General features: G+C 45.6%; 1 protein-coding gene across 10 annotated transcripts in view; it reads right to left on the bottom strand.

Moving 5' to 3' along the window:
* The window catches only part of ARHGAP26 (Rho GTPase activating protein 26), a 332,594-nt gene that overhangs the window by 140,882 nt on the left and 170,437 nt on the right, over nt 1-21,275 (bottom strand). For all 10 annotated transcript variants that reach the window (XR_003094019.1, XR_003094020.1, XR_003094017.1 and 7 more), the window contains exons 15-17: nt 15,900-15,987; nt 14,611-14,669; nt 13,334-13,439 (exon numbers count right to left, since the gene is read on the bottom strand). Coding sequence is in view for 5 of the 10 variants with exons in the window: in XM_025204032.1 (XP_025059817.1) it covers nt 13,334-13,439; nt 14,611-14,669; nt 15,900-15,987 (253 nt within the window). In the remaining 5 variants the exon portion in view is untranslated. The remainder of the gene's footprint in view (nt 1-13,333; nt 13,440-14,610; nt 14,670-15,899; nt 15,988-21,275) is intronic.

Below are 21,275 nucleotides of genomic sequence, written 5' to 3' on the forward strand. Positions count from 1 at the left end.
CCAGCCACCGCCAATGGTGGCGGCAGCTTCTTCGGGTCCAGGGCCCCTAGGATCGAAGCGGGGGCGGCGCCCCACACTCTGCTCAGGTCAGGTCTGCTAGAAGGATGTAGACTTTGAAGAAGTGGACGGAGGTATGGCTAGGAGTAATAGGATAGATTTGCAGCTAGGAAAAAGTGTAAGAAGCCTGTCAGAAAGTTTCCTACCAGTAAGATTTCTAAGAAAGGGAAAATCCTCCTAAAACAACAGATGGCAGCCTTAACTTTACTTTCAGATGGTGAACGAAGAAAAGAGAACCTACCTAGCCTCCAATTTCTGTATATCAAGTTCATTCTGGACAGATACAACTGAAATTCAAACATGGGTACTGAGTTGATCTACTGGAGCCTTTATGGTCCTCTTTTGACAAGGTGCAAAAAGTATATGCACAAACTACACACTATTGTCTTTTATGAAAATGGACTGTTTTTAAGGGAGAGGAAAGTCAGCTATGTTCCACCTCCTCGTTACAAATCTGAAACCCTGTAAAAGAAGTTTTCAGGAGTCTTTTATTATTGTAGGATTACTGAAGTGAAAGAAACAAGGTAATTTAAGTGAGTCACCAACAAAGAAAAGCTCTTTAAAGATAAAAAGAATATAATTATCTCCTGAAATGCAACACGCAACAGAAAAATACATTCATTTCCAGAGTTTAAACATTTTTCACCTTCCTCAGAAGCACTGGGTGTTGACTGCACCCAAGGCTGTGGATTTTGACTGGAGTGTGCCAGTACTTCAGCTGGGACTTAAATATGGAGATCCCTGGCTGGAGGGTGTGACCCCTCTACTCAGGGACAGACCCATTGATTGCTATATTTGTGGTCAGGAAGGGATTTTATCCCATGGTCAAATTGGTACAGACTGTGGGGGTTTTGCCCTCCTTTATAGTAGTTCTCTCCCTTGGAGATATCGCAAGCATATTTTAACTACCGTTGCAGCAGCAGCAGGATGTTGGCTTCCATGGTCTGCTTGCAGGCTAGTGTGGTGGTCCCCCTGTGGCAGGTCAAGGAATTGTCTTGCGATTGTGTAGCCGGGGTGGCTAGAGTTACTCACCCTGGGAGCCACATCCAATCCTCCAAAGCCAGAGAGCCGGAGTGGAGGTGACACTCCACACCTCCCCCCTGCACTGATGAGCCACTCCAGCTTTCCCCGCGGGGAGCACACCCTGGGGTAAGTGACATGGCTGCAATCGCCGCCCCCAGTGTTCCTCAGAGCCGCCTTGGGGAGAAGTGAGCAGGGCTTCGGAGGAGAAACCCCAGACAGGCTCAAGTACTGTGCTGGCGAGCCGCATACTACACCGCAGTCTGGCCACCGTGGCGTTAGACAATGGGTTTGGATAGGGATGATCCTGCCCTGAACTAGATGATCTCTGAAGGTACCAAAAATGCAAACAATGACTGCAGAATCAATTATAGTGATCAACTTAGTTAACATGGACTTTTTTTTGGTTTTGGGGTTGGGGGGGGCGGTTTGGAGAAACTGGACTGATTGTTCCCTACTGTCTTCATTTTGGCAATCCAAAGAGCAGCTCAGACTTATGGCGTCAGCTCCCTTGTCCTGATTTTAGAACAGCGTAGCTCCTCAATTCTCCAATCTTACTTTGCACTATACAACTCCTCTGAACTTACTTTGCTTGAAGACCAAAGCCTAAAGCTCACTTTCAGGTTTCACTCTGTTTTACTTAAAACTGCACTGACTACAGTGGGAGCTTGTAAGAGGTGAGCAATGATCTCAGAAGCTGGCTCCACAGTTAAAACGAAATTCCAGATTCACATTTCCTGTAGCATTATAGGAGAGTGTCGTCTTTAGTTGCTTGCACTGGGTCTAAACTAACAACTGTCAGCTGTGTTATACTATGATGTTTCAGGGAAGAGAGTGTAGTTGTACAAGAAACTGAAGCCCTAATGAAATATGTTAAAGGTGAAACACCCCTTAAAAGGCCTAAGGTAATAGCTAAGAAAATAAAGGGAACTGAAATGTTAGAACAAAAACATGCAGCTTTCATTAATGTTCAAAATGTGTGAGAGCTTGAACAAGCCTGGCAGCTAGGATGGTTCTCTACTGGAGGCACCTCAAGGGGAATGCAGATCTTGCTGTTCTTTGTCTTCCTACAGCAGCTGCAGGTGGTTTCAGTTAAGCACAATAATTCAATTATCCATGCAATATGGTTCCTCTAAGATTTCCAACTATTCTTCACTGAGATCTCTTGACCACAGTCTGTATCCAAGTTTAACACACCACCAAAACTCACATACTGCCTAAATGCTGATGAAAGAAAACTCTCAGAGTTCTCACACTACTCTGTGGGGAGTAGTAGATATGCTGCAGGGTAGGGTCAGGATTCAGAGTGATCTAGACAAATTGGAGGATTGGGCCAAAAAAATCTCATGAGGTTCAAGAAGGACAAGTGCAAAGCCCTGCACTTAGGATGGAGCAATCCCATGGACCAGTACAGGCTGGGGGCTGACTGGCTGGGCAGCAGCTCTGCAGAAAAGGACCTGGGGGTTACAGTGGACAATAAGCTGAATATGAGCCACCAGTGTGCCCTTGTTGCCAAGAAGGCTAACGGCATGCTGGGCTGCATTGGTAGGTGTGTTGCCAGTAGATCAAGGGAAGTGATTATTCCCCTCTATTCAGTGCTGGTGAGGCCACATGTGGAGTACTGTGTTCAGTTTTGGGCCCCCCACTACAGAAAGGATATGGACAAATTGGAAAGGGACCAGCGGAGGGTAACAAAAGCAGTGAGGGGGCTGGGGGACATGACTTATGAGGAAAGACTGAGGGAACTGGGCTTATTTAGTCTAGAGAAGACACAGAGAGGATTTAATAGCAGCCTTCAACTACCTCAAATAGGGTTCAAAAGAGGACAGAGCTAGACTGTTCTCAGTTGTGGCAGATGACAGAACAAGGAGCAATGATTTCAAGTTGCAGCAAAGGAAGTTTAGGTTAGATATTAGGAAGAATTTTCTTACTAGGAGGGTAGCAAAACACTGAGATGTGGTGGCATCTCAATCCTTGGAGGTTAAGACTCAACTAGACAAAGCTTTGGTTGGGATGATCCAGTTGAAGATGGTCTTGCTTTGAGCCTGGGGTTGGGCTAGATGACCTCCTGAGGTCCCTTCCAACCCCAATTTTCTATGATTCTATGGCTCATATGAACATGTGAATGAGAAGCTGCTTCCATGTGCAGCAAGCTTCAGTTAAGTTATAATTTTTATGTTCACCCTAATCAGGGTGCCATTGCTATATTTGCATGTTCTTTTCCTGCCTCCAAAAAGCAGCTGGAAGATTTCTTCTTTGCACCTCTTTCCATAGAGAACTGGTTTTTATTATACTTGTTAGATTTGTCTCTCTGCAGCAAGCAACAGTATACTAGCAACCATGACAAACTATTATTTCAAAACAATAAAAACAAAGGGGATCTTTATTGATCTTAATGATCATGTCACCAAATTGGTAACTACCCTAAGACTATGGGTTGATATAGAACACGGGCTGAAGACCACGGAAGTGTAACAAAAGCCTTTGTCACTCTGAGATAAATAAATAGGGACCTACAAAATTCACAGGCCCCGGAGGCCGATTACATAGATGTAACATGGCTGGGGCCCCTGATTTCACAGCCATATCATAGTCGAGGCTGCCATTTTGAAGGCAGAACAAAACAGGGGCCCCTATGCCTCTGACTGGCTAAGGGGCACCGCAAGTCCCACTCGTCCTGGGCATTGATTGAAAGCCCCAACCCTGGGCATGCCCCAAATGGCACATGAAGCCATTTTACTTGGCATGCCATATCCGGCTGGGCTTGCCACAGAGCTTAGGCTGCTTGCAGCAGATGACAGAGAAGCTGCAAGCCTTGCTGCGAGCATCCTGGGCTCCATGGCCAGCAGCAGCTGCTTAGAGCCCAGCTGGATGCGATAGGCAGCCGCCAGCTTAGAAGTAGCTGCACTAGGGTCTGGAGTCCCAGCCGGGCTTGTTGCTATGCGTGCCTCATGGACTACTGCAAAAAAAGGGCTGGGGCTGCACTTCATTGCCAGGGGCTGCATGCCTGCAAAGCCTGGCATCCCCGTGAGGTGCAGGAACGGAGTGGAGTGGGGGAGCAGGGTGGCACATCCCTATCCCCATTCTGCTGGGCCCAGTTGCAAAGAGCAGGGCGAGCTGCGTGAGTGCAGTGGCCCCACACGGGAGGGCTCTGGTTGGGTGGCTCTTGCCACCCCCATCCACATCTCCTGAGGACAGGCTATGGGGCTGGGGAAAGGTGCTTGCAGGAGGTGGCTGCCCCAGGTGGACTCCTCTTCCCATGCCCAAGCATCAGCAAGGCAGGCTGATCTGTGCTGCCAGCCCCAGCCCTTACTCTTGCTCATGCTGCACTGAGCCAGAAGCTAGGCCCCTGCCGTGGCATAGCCTGGGGGCATCCCAGCAGGGTCTGCGCTACCCCTGCATATGCAGCCAAAGCCTGGTCTGCAGTGGGGAATGGGCCAGCCCCCCTCCCCATGCTCTGTGCCCTGGCCCCTTCCCTGCTGTCTTTCCACCAACAATGAATGGGGTCAGGGCTCTAGACTCCAAAACAGCCACTTGCAGGCTTGTGGCTGCCTCCTGAAAGCAGCCTGGGCTCCCCGGCAGGCAGCAGGAGCTACTCGCAACAGACAGCCACGTGGCTGCACTGGGGTCAGAGGCCCACTTGTTGCTGGCAGTGGCTGCACATGCACCTCAGAGCAGACGGAAGGGAAGGGGCCAGGGCTGCGCTGTCATGACAAGGATCAGGCCTCTCATAACATTTGAAAAAAAAGTTACAAGAAACACCACCATGAAACATACTGCACCATAGGCTGTATTAGACTACATGTGGACTAAAAAGAGGGTCCTGTTAGGGACAGATCAACTCCAGCTTGCAAAGGCAATAAATTCTGCAATCTACAGTGTTGTGAAAGAATGCATTTCTTTTTATTACTTTTTAATTTGCCACCATCATTTGCATGAGTGACCCTTTGCCTTACAGGAGGGGGAAGAAAGAAGGTCTGGTCTTCAGTACTACTCAAACCAAATGGCAGTCCCAGAATCCATGGTACAGAAGTGGCCCATGTTTAACTAAGAAGCTTAATAAGGAAGTTGCTTAATACGGAGGTAACTATGGTTAGGTTGATCTAAATGCCCATCTCTGAAGGCACTTTGGGGGGGGGGGGGGGGGGGGGGGGTTAAATCACCCAATATGGTGTGCTTGATTTAAGTTAGTTCACCGGTGGAAGTGAACTAACTTAGATCAGGAACGGATTAACCCAATCTATCAAAAGCCTGTACATATTTGAAGCACAGCCCCAGGGCTGGGCTCTTCCTACTCCCCCCCCCCCCAATCCTGAAAGGGCTATTTTTAGCCCACTGATTCCCTCCCCAAGTTAGTTGCACCCATTTCCCCACACCGCTCCCAGGATCAGTGGACACCTGTATAGGGCCAATCCCACTCTATGTTCACACAGCTTAAAACAAGCCATGTAAACATGGGCTGGGTTCAGCAAAATGGCTGTATGCACCCATACTCTACACTACTATTTACAATACTGAGGTTTTCACAGCCTAAGTCTTCCCCTAGGAGCTTACAGTGAACCCTAGGTCACATAACAGTGTCTCCATTCAGGAAGACAGGTCATGAGTAATCAGCAAAAATTATAATACTGAAGTGGGAAAGACAACAGTAACAGAAGGAGCAATCATTTTAATTTTTCCATGTATGCTGTCTCCCATCCTTCTTTGCTACTTTCTTTTGGCAACCAGACTAGGTAAAGAACATTTGAGAAAAGTGCCTCTTAAAAGCCTCAGAGACTAATGGAAATTTCCAGGCTCCCCTAGACAAGAATGACTTACTGGAAGTAATGCATAAAATCAAACAAATGAATAGTTACCAAACAGCAGCATAAACAGCTGCCATGGGGATGAAATCAGACCTGCTGTGCCATGAAGCATCTGCCTGCTACACCTTCAGGACAAAAAGCCTCCTACGTAAATTTGTGCAACAGCTCATCTCCTGGAACAGGTGCCTCTGTGAGAAGATTTCCCCATCCTCCGACCTGCTGAAAGTGCCAACATAAGCACCATTCCTGATAGCAGGTGGGAACCTGGCCTCTGTTGCACTCTAGGCCAAAAATAAGACTACAACACAAACATTCACCATACTGTATTTCTGGGCTAGTGATGCTGCTGAGTTTCCTGGCCCACAATCCTTCATTCAGGACAGAAGTGTTAAAGTGTTACTATAATTCCTGTCCAGAACTCATTCTGCCAACTTCTGGCATTACCACTCTGGTTTACAGGTTACTGCAGGAGAGTTAATATGAGAAGACCTCTGTGCAACATCCACTGTTGACTGCACTCATGTAGTGACTGCCTCGCAGAACCAATGGACATCATCCAAGCTGAGAAGTCGTACCCAATTTGTACTAGAGATAACAATCTCTAATGTTTTTGGTTAAAACATGCAAACCAGAAAATACCACCAAAGCAAGAGCATGAGGAGCAAGTCACTCTTAGGCAGGGAGCAGCTGGGAATGATTAAAGATAATTAATTGTTAAATACATGCCCAAACCGTTCTGACAAAATAAACTCAATTGTTTTAACCTTTCACAAGAAAAGAAAACAGATACAGTCTCAATGGAAAGTCTGTTGCCTCAGACAGGTAGGAGATGCTTGCAGACAAGCAGCTATGGCTTGTATGACTCACAAAGGGAAAAAACCCATAGAAAGTCTTGGTGCCATGGATATAAGGTGTTTTCAAATGTCAATATATTTATTAATGAGTTTGCTCCTCACAGATCCAAGAAGAGTCTTGGTGGGGAAAACAAGTCAAGGAGGCTAATTCTGAACCTCTGTAATAGAAGTTATGCAAACAGTTTCCTGTTCTACATTGCCAAAGCTCTCACTCTTCCAAAACTCTTATAAGTATAATTTGAAAATCAATGAATTATATAACAAAATTATGATATAATACACTGAGTCAGTATATATACAGTAACTATATATAGTTTTTTTTCCTCCCTACATGCTTCTAGTCTTGCACAATTCTTCCATAAAGCCGGGAACCTAAAATAGGAGGAAAACTCCCCCCTCCTTGCGTGGAAAAAGATCAAGGTGTGACAGATGGATTAAGCGAGAGACGCACGTAACTCAAGTACTTACAGAAATTGGCAAGAAAAAATAAAGTGTATGTATTGACTTTTTTTTTTTAAACCTTTTTATTTGTTTAAAAGCTTTGGTCTCGGTGTGTATTATTCTGTAACACAGACTTTGAAGCAAAACAGCAGGAACTTTCTTAGATCACCAAGTTTCACAGTAACTTCTGTAAATGCCTTTGTAGAAAGGCTAGTAGGTACAGTCCTTCCGACAGACAAGACAACCTCAGAATATTCATACCAGCAGGGCTTCACAGGACTTTCCCTGCTTCCTAAAGAGATGCTTGTCAGTGAATCACATTAAACTTATCTATTATTCCCATAGCAACTGTATATCAGCTGGTTATATTCCCAGCTGGTTTCATCATAAAAAACAGCAAGAGTGTGTCCTGAGAAGGAAGAATAAAGGTTTCAAGTACACATGGGCCAAAAAAGTAACACTAACAAGTTCCAAGAAAACTGAGTCCAAGGGAAAAGAAAAATATTGTACTTAGTTACTGCTGAAATAATCTTGAGAGGGGGTGCTTTAGTGACCAAAATTGCCAGGATGACTGCACAAAAATATGTGATTTTTTTAGTGAAAAATGTGAATAAAAAAATGCAACTTAGAAGCTCTCTCATTTCTCTTGCCTACTTTCTGTGGGGGGGTTCTCTCTCTTAACACCTGTTTATTCCCTTGTCTACTTTCTTTAAGTAGCCACATAACCCCATAGCAATCACTGCCTCCTTCCTATTTCTGCTTGGTTGCATATGTACTGGGAGGGGATGGAAAGTGATCCTCTACCCCCCATCACCACTTGCCATATCCAGAGTTCCAGCACTGCTCATTGGAGAATCGCATTCTCTGAAGTCCACCCATTGTATTGAGGGTACTTGTAATAATTACTATGCTGCAATGAAAAAGTACATTAAGCAATCATTTTAACAGGTGTTTATCTGAGCCGGCAAGGTCTTTTGAGTAGATGCGATCTCTTTTATTAGACCAACTGAGTATTTGGAAAAAAGTTCTCAGCAAGCTTTTGGGTGTAATCACCGTTCTTCAGGCATAGTATCCAAGCTGATAACTTCATTTTTATTAATAGATGGTGTTTCAAAAGTATCAGCTATTAACAATGTTATTAACAGCAAACTCCTTACTAATCCACCTTAATGGCCAAGGGCCTTTGTACACACCACGTTTTTTGCCCTTTCTTGTGCTGCAAGTGTGTGACTGTTTGCACTAGCAGGTTTTCCAGATGCTTTAAAAGTCTTTCTGGTGCATTAAACTAACACTCCTCTGACGTAGTCTAGTTTGGCTTGCCAGGAATTAAAGCATCACATCCACGGATTTATTGTGTGCAAACACAAAGGCACTCAAAGATGTGTAACGATCCTCTTTGTCCACCAGATGACGCTGAGACTTTTTTGTAGCTCACCCCTTCAAATTGCTTCTGTTTTGTTTTTTTTCCCCCTTGTATGGTTTGCTGGCTCCCTGCTTCCACAGCTGCGTGGGAGGGCACGGGCACAGGGTGGGTGCGGGCCCCGGACTGGAGAGGGAGACAGCACTAGACTGTTCTGCTCTCCTGCCAGCCAGGGATCCACCTTAATTTATTTGAAAACCTACTGTATGTAAACAGATGCAACGCTCCAAGGCTTAATTTGTTTGAAAACCTAGTGTGTGTAAACACAGATGCAACACTCCAGAATAAACAAGTCTAAATTTTATAAACCCATTTAATTTAATGAGGATTAAAACACATGGAGTGTACAAGCGCCCCAAGAGCCTTATTGCAAATGAATGAGGAAGCAAAGTACATAAGAAATAAAGCAGCTCAAAAATGGGCCCAATTCATTGCTTGATCAGTGTCATTGTCTTGGGTTTCAAATCTTTGCTGATAAATATGAATAAGTGCTCTACCCCTGTGGATAGAGCTGTGGAGCCCAGCACAGCTGTTTGCAGCCCACCTAGAGCCCAGGCCGGCTATAAACAGCTGCGCCAGGCTCCAGAACCCAGTCACCAGCTCTGTGCCGGGAGCTGGAGAGAGACTGGGGTTGCGCTGCCTCAGGCCCCTCCCCCGCCGCCTGGTCCGAGGCACGCATGCACACACCGGTACAGAGCTGATGCCAGCACAGCAGTTTGCAGCCTCCCAGCTGCAGCCGGCCCCAGTTCTGGGTAGCTGCTGCCAGCCACAGAGCCCAGGCTGGGGGGCAGGGTCAGCAGGGCTGGGGGGCAGAGGGCAAGGGGTACACGCAAGGCATCCTGCCATGTACCCCCTGCCCTCATTTTGTTTTTCCGGCATGACAGCACTCCAGCACCTCCCAAGGTAGGCATTGTGGGGGTTTTTGGCACTCCGACCAAAAAGCGTTGCCTACCCCTGTGATAGAAGTAATACAGGCCTGTATGTGAAGATGACAGAAAACTTATCATTAGTCCTGGCTATCTGTTCAGGGCCCATAATGTGATAGTGTCTCAGAACCACTGCCTTACTTGGGTCTCTGTATTATCCTATCCTTCCTAACTGAGGATCCCCTGACGTAAGGGACAATACAGTGCAACAAAATGATACACAGTTATCTATTAATATGAATCTAGAAACTATAAGAGAGTTCAAGAACACTTTCTACAGTATTCAGTAAGACTCTATTTAGCTTCATATTCCAATTTAACCAGACCAAAATGCTTTTAGTTATACTAACTTCCTACTTTTTCTTGGGAGAAGATTTTTAATAGGAAAAAATGGCTTAGAGCCCTTTTGCCTTTTAATATGGCATGTTCTGCTACACACACGGCTTGCTTGAGTACATTTTACTTTTTTTTAATCCCTCTCTAACGGAGCTCTGTTAAAAACACTTTGCCATCTACTTCCTTCCCAGCTCTTCAAAACATTGTACTGAATAAATGCAAGTCCTCCTTTAAGTCAAAAAGCCAAAAGCATTGAAAAAGTCATGAGATTTCTTGCACAGATTTGGCTGACAGAAGCACCTAGACCTCCTTATACCTTGGCTTGAACCTGTAAGCATAGGAGATTTCAAAACTAAGATCTAAACCTGCTTTAAGGGGGTTTTTTAAAGCCTTGCTTTGGATTCTGTGGAACAAGCACAAATCCCTCAGACGAAAGCATCTGGAGTCATTTGTTAGCATAGTTTCAGGTCTGTTTGTTTTTCCTTTTAAATAAATAGTTTTATGCTTTCTCAGATGTATTCATTTGTTAATACATTAACTCACTGCACTTCTACCTTAAGTCCTCACAAATAATTCCTGTACGCACAGTTCTGATATGGAGAACACATAGCAAGGTTTCACCTCTTACCCATAAATGGCTCAGTCACTTCTGGATGGTGTTTTTACTTCTACAAACACTAACCAAAGAAGTCCTATGCTTATTATGAGAATTTGTAAAGGCCAGCCCTATCACTTACAGCCAAAAAAAGATCAAGGTTAAGGAAACCAAAGTAATTTCAAGATAGATTTCAAAGACATTAGGGCTGGAAGGGACCCCGAAGGATCATTCAGCCCCCTGCCCCAGGGGCAGGAAGTCAGCAGGGATCATAGGATCCCATCAAGATAAACATCCAAATGTGTCTTGAAGGCGTTCAAAGTGGGTGCTTGAACCACCTCAGCAGCAGTCTATTCCAAACCTTGGGGGCTCGGACAATAAAGAAGTTCTTCCTTATGTCCAGCCTGAATCGGTCATGACAGAGCTTGTGACTGTTCGATCTCGTCATCCCTTGGGGAGCTCTGGTGAAAAGACGTTCCCCCAGATACTGGTGAACACCCCTGAGCCTGTGCTTTTCCAAGCTGAAGAGTCCCATGGCTCTCAGCCTCTCATCATAAGATCTGTTTTCCTGACCTCTGATCACGCACGTGGCTCTCCTCTGCACCCTCTCAAGTTTCTCCACATCCTTTTTGAATTGTGGGGCCCAAAACTGGATGCAGTACTCCAGCTGTGGCCTCACCAAGGCCGAGTACAACGGGAGAATGACGTCCTGGGATTTGCTTGAGAAGCATCTACGGATGTAAGCTAGCATTTTGCTCTCTTTACTAGCCGCATCATCACAATGAAGGCTCACGTTCATCTTGTGGTCTATCATGACCCCCAAGTCCCTTTCAGCCATAGTGCTAGCCAGCATAGCACTGCCGAGTCTATAAGCATGCTGCAGGTTTTTCCTTCCAAGGTGGAGAACCTTGCATTTTTCAGTGTTAAACACCATCAGGTTCTCATCCGCCCATTTCCTGAGCCTGTCAAGGTCAGCCTGTATCACCCTCCTGTCCTCAGGTGTGGATGCTTTATCCCAGAGTTTGGTGTCGTCGGGAAACTTGGCCAGCCCACTACTGACACCAATGTCTACATCATTGATGAAGATGTTAAAAAGTATAGGCCCTAGGACAGAGCCTTGAGGGACCCCACTGGTCACAGCGCTCCATGACGACTGACTTCCGTCAACCACCACCCTATGGGTCCTACCGCAGAGCCAATTCCCCAGCCAGCAGATCATGGTGTGGTCGAAGCCACAGTTAGCCAGTTTTGCCAAGATCATGGGATACCAGATTGAAGGGTTTTTTGAAGTCAAGATATACGACATCAATCTCTTCCCCCTTGTCCAGGTGATAGGTCACCTGGTTGTAAAAGGAGATGAGACTGGTCAAGCAAGACCTACCTGCAACAAACCCATACTGGATATCCCTCGGGATATTGCCGTTAGCTAGTCTGTTAAGGATGGCCTCTTTGATAATCTTTTCCAAGACCTTCCCCAGGATAGAGGTCAGGCCGATGGGTCTGTAGTTTGCCGGATCTACTTTCCTCCTTTTCTTGAAGATAGGCACCACATTGGCTTTCTTCCAGGCACTTCACCAGAGAGCCAGGAGTTCTCAAAGATCTGTGCCAGGGGCTGAGCTATGATGCTTGCCAGCTCCTTGAGTACCCTTGGGTGTAAACCATCAGGGCCACCTGACTTGAAGGTATCCAGCCTGTCAAGGTGTTCCTTCACGAGGTCAGCTTCGATGGTGGGTAAGGAATCTCCCTCACCAGGGCCTCCCTGACCCACAGCAGGCAGGGACGTCCCATGGGGCTGGTGAAGAACTGATGCAAAATACCCATTAAGCAAGTTTGCTTTTTCATGGGCATCGGTTGTCAGTTGTCCCATCTGGTTTAGAAGGGGTCCAATGTTGCCCTTGCTTTTCCTCCGGCTCCCCACATCTGAAAAATGACTTTTTATTGTCCTTGATATTTGTAGCTAGCTGGAGTTCCATCACAGCCTTGGCTTTCCTGGTTTGCTCTCTGTAGGTCCGGACCAAAGCAAAATATTCCTCCTTGGTGGTGGTGGTTCCAGTCCTCTATCCTTTGTAGGTCTTCCTTTTAAGACGCAGGAGGTCCGCTAGTTCCCTGGAGAGTCAAGGGGGCTGTTGTGCCCTTTTGCTGCCTTTCCTCCGAAATGGGGTAGCCTTTGCTTGCGCATCCAGGATTGCTCCCTTGAGGAGCCACCACTCATCCTGAACTCCCCTCCCCTTTGGGTTGTGACCCTTTAGGGCCTCCCTGACGAGCCTCCTGAGCTTGTCAAAGTCAGCTTTCCTGAAGTCAAAGACTTCTGTATTACTGACTGACTTGCCAGCTTTACGGCAGATGGTGAAGGTGATCAGCTCGTGGTCACTGATAACTCATGTAATCTGAGCACTGGAAGTATGATGAATCAGACTGGTCAGAGGCAAAATATATTCTGTGTAGCTGTAGTCTACCCTGTTGTATTAATAACCCATATCTGTTAGACTTGCCCTTAACTCTAGTGATTCTGACCACTGCACCTCCAGTATGGCAATCAGCCACTAACAGGCAAGGACACATTAAAAACAGTTCAACACATGCATTCTGCCTAGCTAGCTATTCAGGCAGCAACCAAGTAGTTAACATACGTGGAAGCACTACAGTCGCAGAATGATCATAAGGTATTCAAAGGCAGGTTTTCCTTTCTCTGACATTGCCCCATCTCCTTTTTCGCATTTTTTATTTCACACAGGAGACTTCCAGTGAATTTCAGCCAGCCAGATCTGACTCAACATTACACAGAAAAAAACATGTACAGAAAAAAAAATACTCTACAACTATTGACTTCCAAGGGAAATGGAAAAAGACATGAAAACATAGCAGAGTCATACACTTACTTGGCCAAGTGGTTCATGAGCAAATGCAGCATCTGTTTGTTTTTCTCTGGGAGTCTATGAACAAGGCTGTGGATCTCTGCAATTCTGGATTCCTGATTCTCCAGTTCTGTGATGAAAAACAAGAGATGATTTCATGTGCTAAATGATTTTTACTAAAGAGTACACCAGGGCAGGAGAGAGACTCAGGAAGACAGCTGCCTTGTAATCCATCTCTACTCCGCTGTGGTCAAAATTCCTAGGTTCCTTTTTACCCATGGACTCCTTCATGATACAACAGACAAAAATAATAGTTCAAAAGGAACCAGTAAACTAAAAGGCTGAATTAATGAACTTAAGATAGAAGGCAGGAGCATGTCAAATCAAGCCATAAATAACCAGAAACGAGACCTATTTTAATGAGAGCAGCCCCATCTTGTTTCAACACAGAAAGCAGATGAATTTGCTTATATAATACATTCTCAACCCCCCCAATGGTATTCTTAGCACAATACCTGGAGACATTTTAGCAACTAGTCGCCTGTATGCCATTCACATAGCAGTGTGAATTGCATCTGTAGGGTGAGGGCTTAGGTCAGGGATGGGCAATTATTTTGGCTGGAGGGCCACTTAGGGAGTTTTAGTGTTGCTGCCTCTGAGTAAGTCTGTGAGGGACACATTTTATGAAACAAATTCCCTAATGCATTTGGAGCCAAACCCTACATATGTAGGATATCAGCACAATGAACTTAAATAATAAAGTAGTAAGAATACTGTCAAACACAGACTGGAGCAGATCGGTGCTACTGTCACACCAATGTACACTCACTTACTGAATTTGTATCAGTAACTACTTGGATTAGGCTTATTAGTCTCTTATTTTTAAAGCAAAAGTTATACTTGAAACAGCTCTATTGTAAGCACAGTCCTATCAGTATTAAAAATACCAAATAAGCACTAGGATAGTTTGAACCACTTTAACTATAACAGTCCAGTAAAACTGCTACAACTTTTACTGGAGACAAACCTTAGTTATTTCACAAGATTTAGACTGGAAAAATGCAAGTAATTCTAAACTTCCCCCTCATCACCCAGGCTTACTTTCTTTACTGTAAGTTGCATATAACAACACGCTTCTTTGCATCTCAATTTGGATTTTTTTTCTTCTTTTTATAGTATTTACTGAAGTCTGCTTATGTATACAAGGCAATAAAACACTAAGTTTGAGATTATGCCTTTTTGCTGGCGAAGGATTTCCTCTTTCAATAGATTGTGATAAGCACTGATAAAAAAAAACTTACTGGCTGCTTTGATGAAGCTTCTTTGAAACTGGTACATCATGAGGGGCCCAGGAAGCATTCTGGAAAAGAAACAGCAGTATGCACACACACATATTTGAGCAGTAACACAATAACTGAAATGCAGCTTGAAGGCTGCTATTATCAAAAAGCTACAAAGTCATTAAAGAGCTGAACCAGGCAATATCAACACAGAAAACTAGCTCCCTTTCATCAGAAGGGATGCAATATACAGATGAGGTTCTAAATTTAACTCTCATATCTTTTCTTGGACTAAATCATGTTTTTTCTACATGCCTCAAGGTACCAGGTGGCTCATGAACACCGAGATGCTGGGGCAAATGGAGTGTCCCACGGGAGCACAGAGGGGTCCCCGCATGCTCAGCGGCGGACCCGTAAGTGGACCAGAAGTACTTCCAGTCAACTTCTGGGTTCGCCGTGGAGTGCAGGGGGGCCCCACCCCCACCCCCTGGCTCGGCGACTGGTGCCTCCTGGGTCTGGAGGGCACCCAGGGTCCCCTGCAGCCAAATCGCCGAGCCAGGGACATAGGGGGGCCCCCCACACACTCAGCAACGGACCCAGAAGTACTTCCGGTCCACTTCCGGGTCTGCTGCTGAGCACACAGGAGAGGCCCCCCACCCCCTCACACCCCTGTAGGGCACTCCATCCACCCCAGCATCTCAGCATTCATGAGCCGTGCCTGGTACCTCGAGGTATGTAAAAAACAACACAAAAAACCCCACCAACAACAAACAAACAAAAACAAACCCCACATAAAGCTGTGTCTATGGCCAAATTGCTGATTCTCCGAATCAGAATCGAATCCTCAGATTCAGATTCGGCCGAATCAAATCGAGACAATGATCTGAATCAGCAAATCAAATCACTGTCCTCCGAATTGAGCCGAATCCGAATCGAATACTGCCCGCTTTGCACACCCCTAATATATCGCTGTTACAATTCCAGCAACTGTTAACCCAATAAACATTTTCCCCTTTAAAATCTTAGCACTTTGAAAAAAATCTTGTATAAAAATGGTCACTGATAAAATTAAGATATGGAGAACACTGGTGAGGAAAACGGTTATACACAGTATGTCATTCTAATGCTACTTGTACAATCATGTCCTTCAGCATCTCTGATATTTTAGCCTTAGGGGTCCTCTCAGGTTTGCCAATCTCTCTCAATCCTGGCCTGTAAAATAACCGATTATTCCAGGTTATTCCTACCAGGGCATTGCAGGATACCATTTGTACAGTCAAAAAAACACACAGGAGACTTTTCTCCCCTACCTCAAGTAAGTTTTCAGTGCACTGGTGATGGTCTTTATCTCCCATTCTGCACAGATATCTGTATCTGTTTCAGAGGACATTTTGGGATCTGGGGAAGAGAATCAAATAAAGCATGAATGGACCAAAGAGAAGACAAAAACAGCACACATCTCCCACATCACTAAAGAAAGGTCAACTCTGTGGGAAGATCCTAGTGTCCAGTTCTCATTGCTTTCCCTCAGAAATGTAACAACAAGTACTTTGATCCTGGAAAGCTGTTCCTGTGCACATGGAAATGAGTCAAGTTTGTGACCAGAGGTTGGACAACAGGATTCACTTGCACGTGTTCAAAAAACAAAGAGGAGACATCTTAATTTATGAATGATGGGACCAGTGGCTGTTTAAAGCATGAAAACAGAAGAGATTTCAAGAGTTTGAGGTACTCAGTAGCACTGGTGATAAAAGCAAGAAAAAAAAAAAAAAAAAACAGTAGCTACTGAAACACTCAGCATAATTTCTCACGCGGTTTTAGTCCAAGGACACACCAGAATACCCAAATTAGTGGTGGTAAAAGTGGACAGTTGACCACTGGTAACCAAATCCAGCTGTACCATACAATCGAGACAGGCCATCTCCTTGCATACCAAAAATAGTAAGGGCAGCCTGACCTCCAATAACATGTGCAGCTGGGTCTGCTTGCCTAAGGCACAGAAGAGCCTCAAAGAGCTGGCCCTGCCGTCAGTGTTGAGGAGGGAGTAGGATCTACACACAATCTCCAGCCTCTTTGCTTCACAGCTGTTTTTAATTTGGATGGGAAGGAGGAAATGAGGCTGTTTCATAGCTGAAACAGTGTTACACAGCTCAACTTTGGCACAGCAGTGTCAGCAAATTATCTGCAGGGCCATCCAACCTGGGCAACACCAGCTTGCAACTCCAGAAACCTGTCACCAGAGGAGTGCTCCTGCCAGCATGATGTTTGCTACTACAAGGCAGAGGCAGAAGTCTGGCCATCTAGTTCCCATTGGCTCGCCAAGCAAGAAACATCTGCAAACTTCCTCAGGGACCCTGCATTCAAGAGCAAGGAAACTTGTGGCTGATCAGCTTCCTTGTCCCAGCCACAAGGTAGAGGACTGATGAGGAAAGCGGAGATGTGTTTGTTCATTTTGTTTGTAGTAATGGTCAGGAGGTGGAGTAAGACCAAAACCTATTTTTAAATGTTGCTGAGCAATGACTCTAAGAAGCCAGCATGGCTTGGGTGGGCTATTGGCTTAGCAGAATTGGGTTTGGGTTTGTTTTTTCACCTCTGGCCTCTTGATGTCATTCTCTTTGCTTCCAACTTCCTCTCTGGAACAGGCTGCTCTTTAAAATGCCTGATTCATCCCTTCCCACCTCTGGAGGCATGTGCAGAGTTTCACAGAAACTCCTGAACTTCTGGATAACCCAGGCCTGGAGGCATGTCAAGTACCATCCCAAACCTCTCCATTCTCGGGGCAACTCAGCACCAAACTTGAGGACGACAAAGACGGAGCCTGGCTCTAAAGGAGCAGGAGTTGGCAAGATTTCAGTGTGGGAGCCACTCCACGAACCGCATCTAGCAAAAGCAGCTATTAGCCTTCACTTATGCCAGCCCTCCAACCAAAACAACTGTTATATAACCTTACAGAGGAACAGACTTGAAGAACAGGCAGCCTATATGGCTTTTTATAGCACAGATGAGGCGAGTCTTTCAGAGCTTAAGCACATCCATTTTAACTCATTTCCAGGCTAGCCTGTCCAGACACTCCCTAGCAATCTGTTTACAGAAGAAATTACTGATTTCTGCATCTTTCTATAGATTTTCCCTGTGCTGGAAGATTTTCTGGAGTTCAGAGCCTACCTTGTGGCAGTTTGTGGGTGCTATGTATTTGCATGTACAATACAGACTTCCCTTACCTTGATGACTCCTGCTCTCCATGCATGCGTGCACACATGTGTACACATGCGCCTCCACCCTCTCATGGTCATTATGCAAAGATACTTCTTTAAAAGCACATTTTGTTTTTTCTGTGAAGAGGTTTGAATTTATTTTCAGAACATTTAAGGAAAACCAGTAATTTCTGTTCTGCTATATACCTTCTGCAATAGGGGCTCACTGCGCTTGGCACTGTTCAGACACATAGTATGAGACACCCCCATCCCTGAAAAGTATGCAGCCTCAGCTGACAATACAGAAAATAAATGGGAGGGGAAAGAGAGGCCCAGAGATGGGAGAGTGACTCAGTTAATGTCTCACACAACCAAACCAGAGCAGAAGTGGGTATCCTAAGGCCCACTCCTGTTTGCAAGGCCTCCCAGTTGCAAGTAGCCACCATCTTTGCCCTGGAAAGGCTCAGGACCTTGTTGATCTGCCACTGGGATCAACTCTAGGCAGCCCGGAGACACCTCAGGTCATGTCTGCAGCACAGCAGCGCACAGTGCTAACCACCCAGCCTCCCCCAGGGCTGTTTTTAAACTTTACAAGGACCAAAGACAAATACCACTGTACATGCCACCATGAAATCAAAGGATGAGAGAGACTGCATTACACAGCTGGGCAAGGGAAGAAAACCACAGCGCAAACCCCCAGCTGATCCCAGTGACCCAGGGACTCGCCTTTTATATCAACATGGTCATTTTCCCAATGTTTCTGCCGGCCACGCTACAGTAAGTGGCTGATCTCCAGCACTTTCCCCCATCCAGAGACATACAAACACCGCTTCCTATATCTGACACACAGACACACAGGATCATAACCTTTAGAGGCTGTGGATGGCTGCCTTTCTCCAAGCCCACAAAGGCTAACTGTCCACTGTCACCTCCACAGTGCATTACCCTTCCCTGCCAAAAGAATATTTCCCCATCTAGAGCTCCTATGTAGCACAGAGTCTGCAAGGCACAATGTGCTTCTGATGCATAAAACAGAGTGGGAATTTTAATGGGCAATACAAAGAGCTTGACCCTGCAAGACGCTGTGTACCCCCAACCCCCTCACACAGCACAATATAAGATCAGGCCTGAACATGTAGGGAACGCCGGTTTTCTTTGGCTCCTCAGAGCTCAAACTCTACCATCCCCACTGACCCACTGAACTGCATGCACCACATGGCTGGAAAACCCAGCTTGATGCCTGCACCCTGGTCCTGGAGCACTTGATGCCTGCACCCTGCTCAGGAGCACTTGCCCACTGCAAACAGTTCTTAGAAACACTGGCTGGATGACTTCAGGGCAGGTTCTACCCCAGTGAAGTAATTTCCACTATCCTAGGTGTTGTGAGAGGTCAAACCAGAAGCCATCAGCAGGGATGTTCATAGCATCTCTGCAGAGTACAGGTGCAAGATATGACCGTGTTGCACTTACCGTACATGCCATGAAACAGTGGAGTTGAGAGCTGGGGGTTGTGGGAGCAGTTTAAAGCCACTATGGGAACTACTGCAGGAGTTGAAATGGTTCCTGATGTGACTGAGGCAGCCCATCCCAAACTGCTTCCAGCTCTGCAGCACACACCACTACATCCTGCCCCAAGCACACCTGCTACACAGAATTTATGGGAAAGGGCACTCACAGGACAGCCTGTGGCTGCCTACTCAGATCTGTGCCAGGGGAATTCTCTGGCTAGCTCTGCTGCTTGCAAACCTCCGGTACGAACACAGCAGCATGTGGTTGCCAAAGTCGCCCTTAGAATCGCACCCTCAGGTTTGCAGCTGAGCCTGGTGCATGCAGCTGGCTTGAGGCAGCCTGTTAATTTAGTCTGTTTTTATTCTTAAATGCTGCTGCCTGCTCCTCTCTGCTTCCCCCCACCCAAGAGGCCTCTGCTCCCTTTGTGCAGCTCCCCACCCCTTTATAAATTTCCCTTCAAGAAACAACAAAAAAAGTGCAGCTCTCTACACATTGGAAACATGAGGCTTCGGCCCAGCAAGATGTATTCCTCCAAACCCTAAGATCTGAAGAGGAATCTAGCTTCAAATAATTAGTCATCTTGCTGCCTCTTCCCTGATCTCTCCGAGCTAGCAACCAGATCAGAAGCCAGGTTTGTCTGGACAACACTGCAGCAAGATATTATCATAAAGCAGCATTTTACCAATTTCCATGGAAGCCCTGGTGAAACTTCTTAATGTTGTTACAACAAAATAGCCTTTGAAAAAGGAAGCAACCGTTTCTTTGTTCCAAAAAACCTTCCGGTTCTGGAACGTAGTGCTAAAGTTGCAAAGAACCCCTGCAGTCCTCCACCCCTGGGCGGCTGTTCAGTGACCTATGTGAAATAACCAGTCATACTAAGCCCATTTCCTAGTGGATATAGCAAAGTCACGTTGCAAAAGGCCTCAGAGCAGCTGCTGACAAAAGCTGTATAAAGATATGGCAGTTTTGGGTTGGGACTGAAGAATGCTGCCTGGTCGCTGGCTGCAAGGAGGAAAGTCACAAACGTTCCATTTGCAAGCACAAATACACAGTCCTCCCCTTGCTTTGGTATGGCTGTACAATGGTCACAAGTTTCCTTACTAATTTAAATCTTGTTCTCCAAGTGGGAAGATTTTCCTACAGCTTTCTAACCATGTAAAGGAGAAAATAAAACCCCTAGGCCTTGTTTACAAGCCCTGGCCACTATGTGAATACAACCCACATGTGCACAAGGGTAGAAACTTAGCCTGATTCTTCACCCCATTAAATCAATGGGCACCCTTTCATTGATTTCAGCCAAAACTGCTGCCAGACCTTACTGAATGGCAAGAAACCCTTAAGCACTTGCCCACAGGAAGCATATCATCTCTGTTCATATGACAACTACTATAGTCAAAGATCACCACTGGGAACAGCTGTTTACCCATCTGGTTCTATGTATTCAACTCAATGGTTCCTCTCTCTGCACCCATGTATAATATGCTTCTGAATTATAAAGTAATGGGTAAACACTGTAATTTTAAAAGTAATTAAAAATATGCTTTAAAATAAAAGTTGGGAGTTCCCCAAGGGCAAGGGGTTTGGTTTAATTAAACATCCAGAAAAAGCACTGAAAAAAGGTAAACATGAAAAAGTATACTTCACGACAAGGATCAAGCATGTCTCACACATTCATCACCCAAATTAATACCATCCTTCCTAATCAATTTCAGTGCGACTTTCCATCCAATTAATTTTTTACAAGGAGACAATTGTATGGATTAAAAATAAATCTGGCATGGTCAAAACAAATAAAAGTTTAACTTTTTCTAAAAAAAACACACAGGAATTGAGAGGAAAAAACCCTCATCCTAGAGTGACGGGTGGGTTAGCTCAGTGGTGCTCAACCCCCATCCCATGACCTGCATCATTTGGCCCAGGGAGCTTCCCACTGGTCTGGAAATTAGGCAACGAGGGAGCAGTAGCAGTGCTAATTTTTCCCAG

This window comes from Alligator sinensis, unplaced genomic scaffold (assembly GCF_000455745.1).
Source record: "Alligator sinensis unplaced genomic scaffold, ASM45574v1 scaffold135_2, whole genome shotgun sequence".
NCBI lineage: Eukaryota > Metazoa > Chordata > Crocodylia > Alligatoridae > Alligator > Alligator sinensis.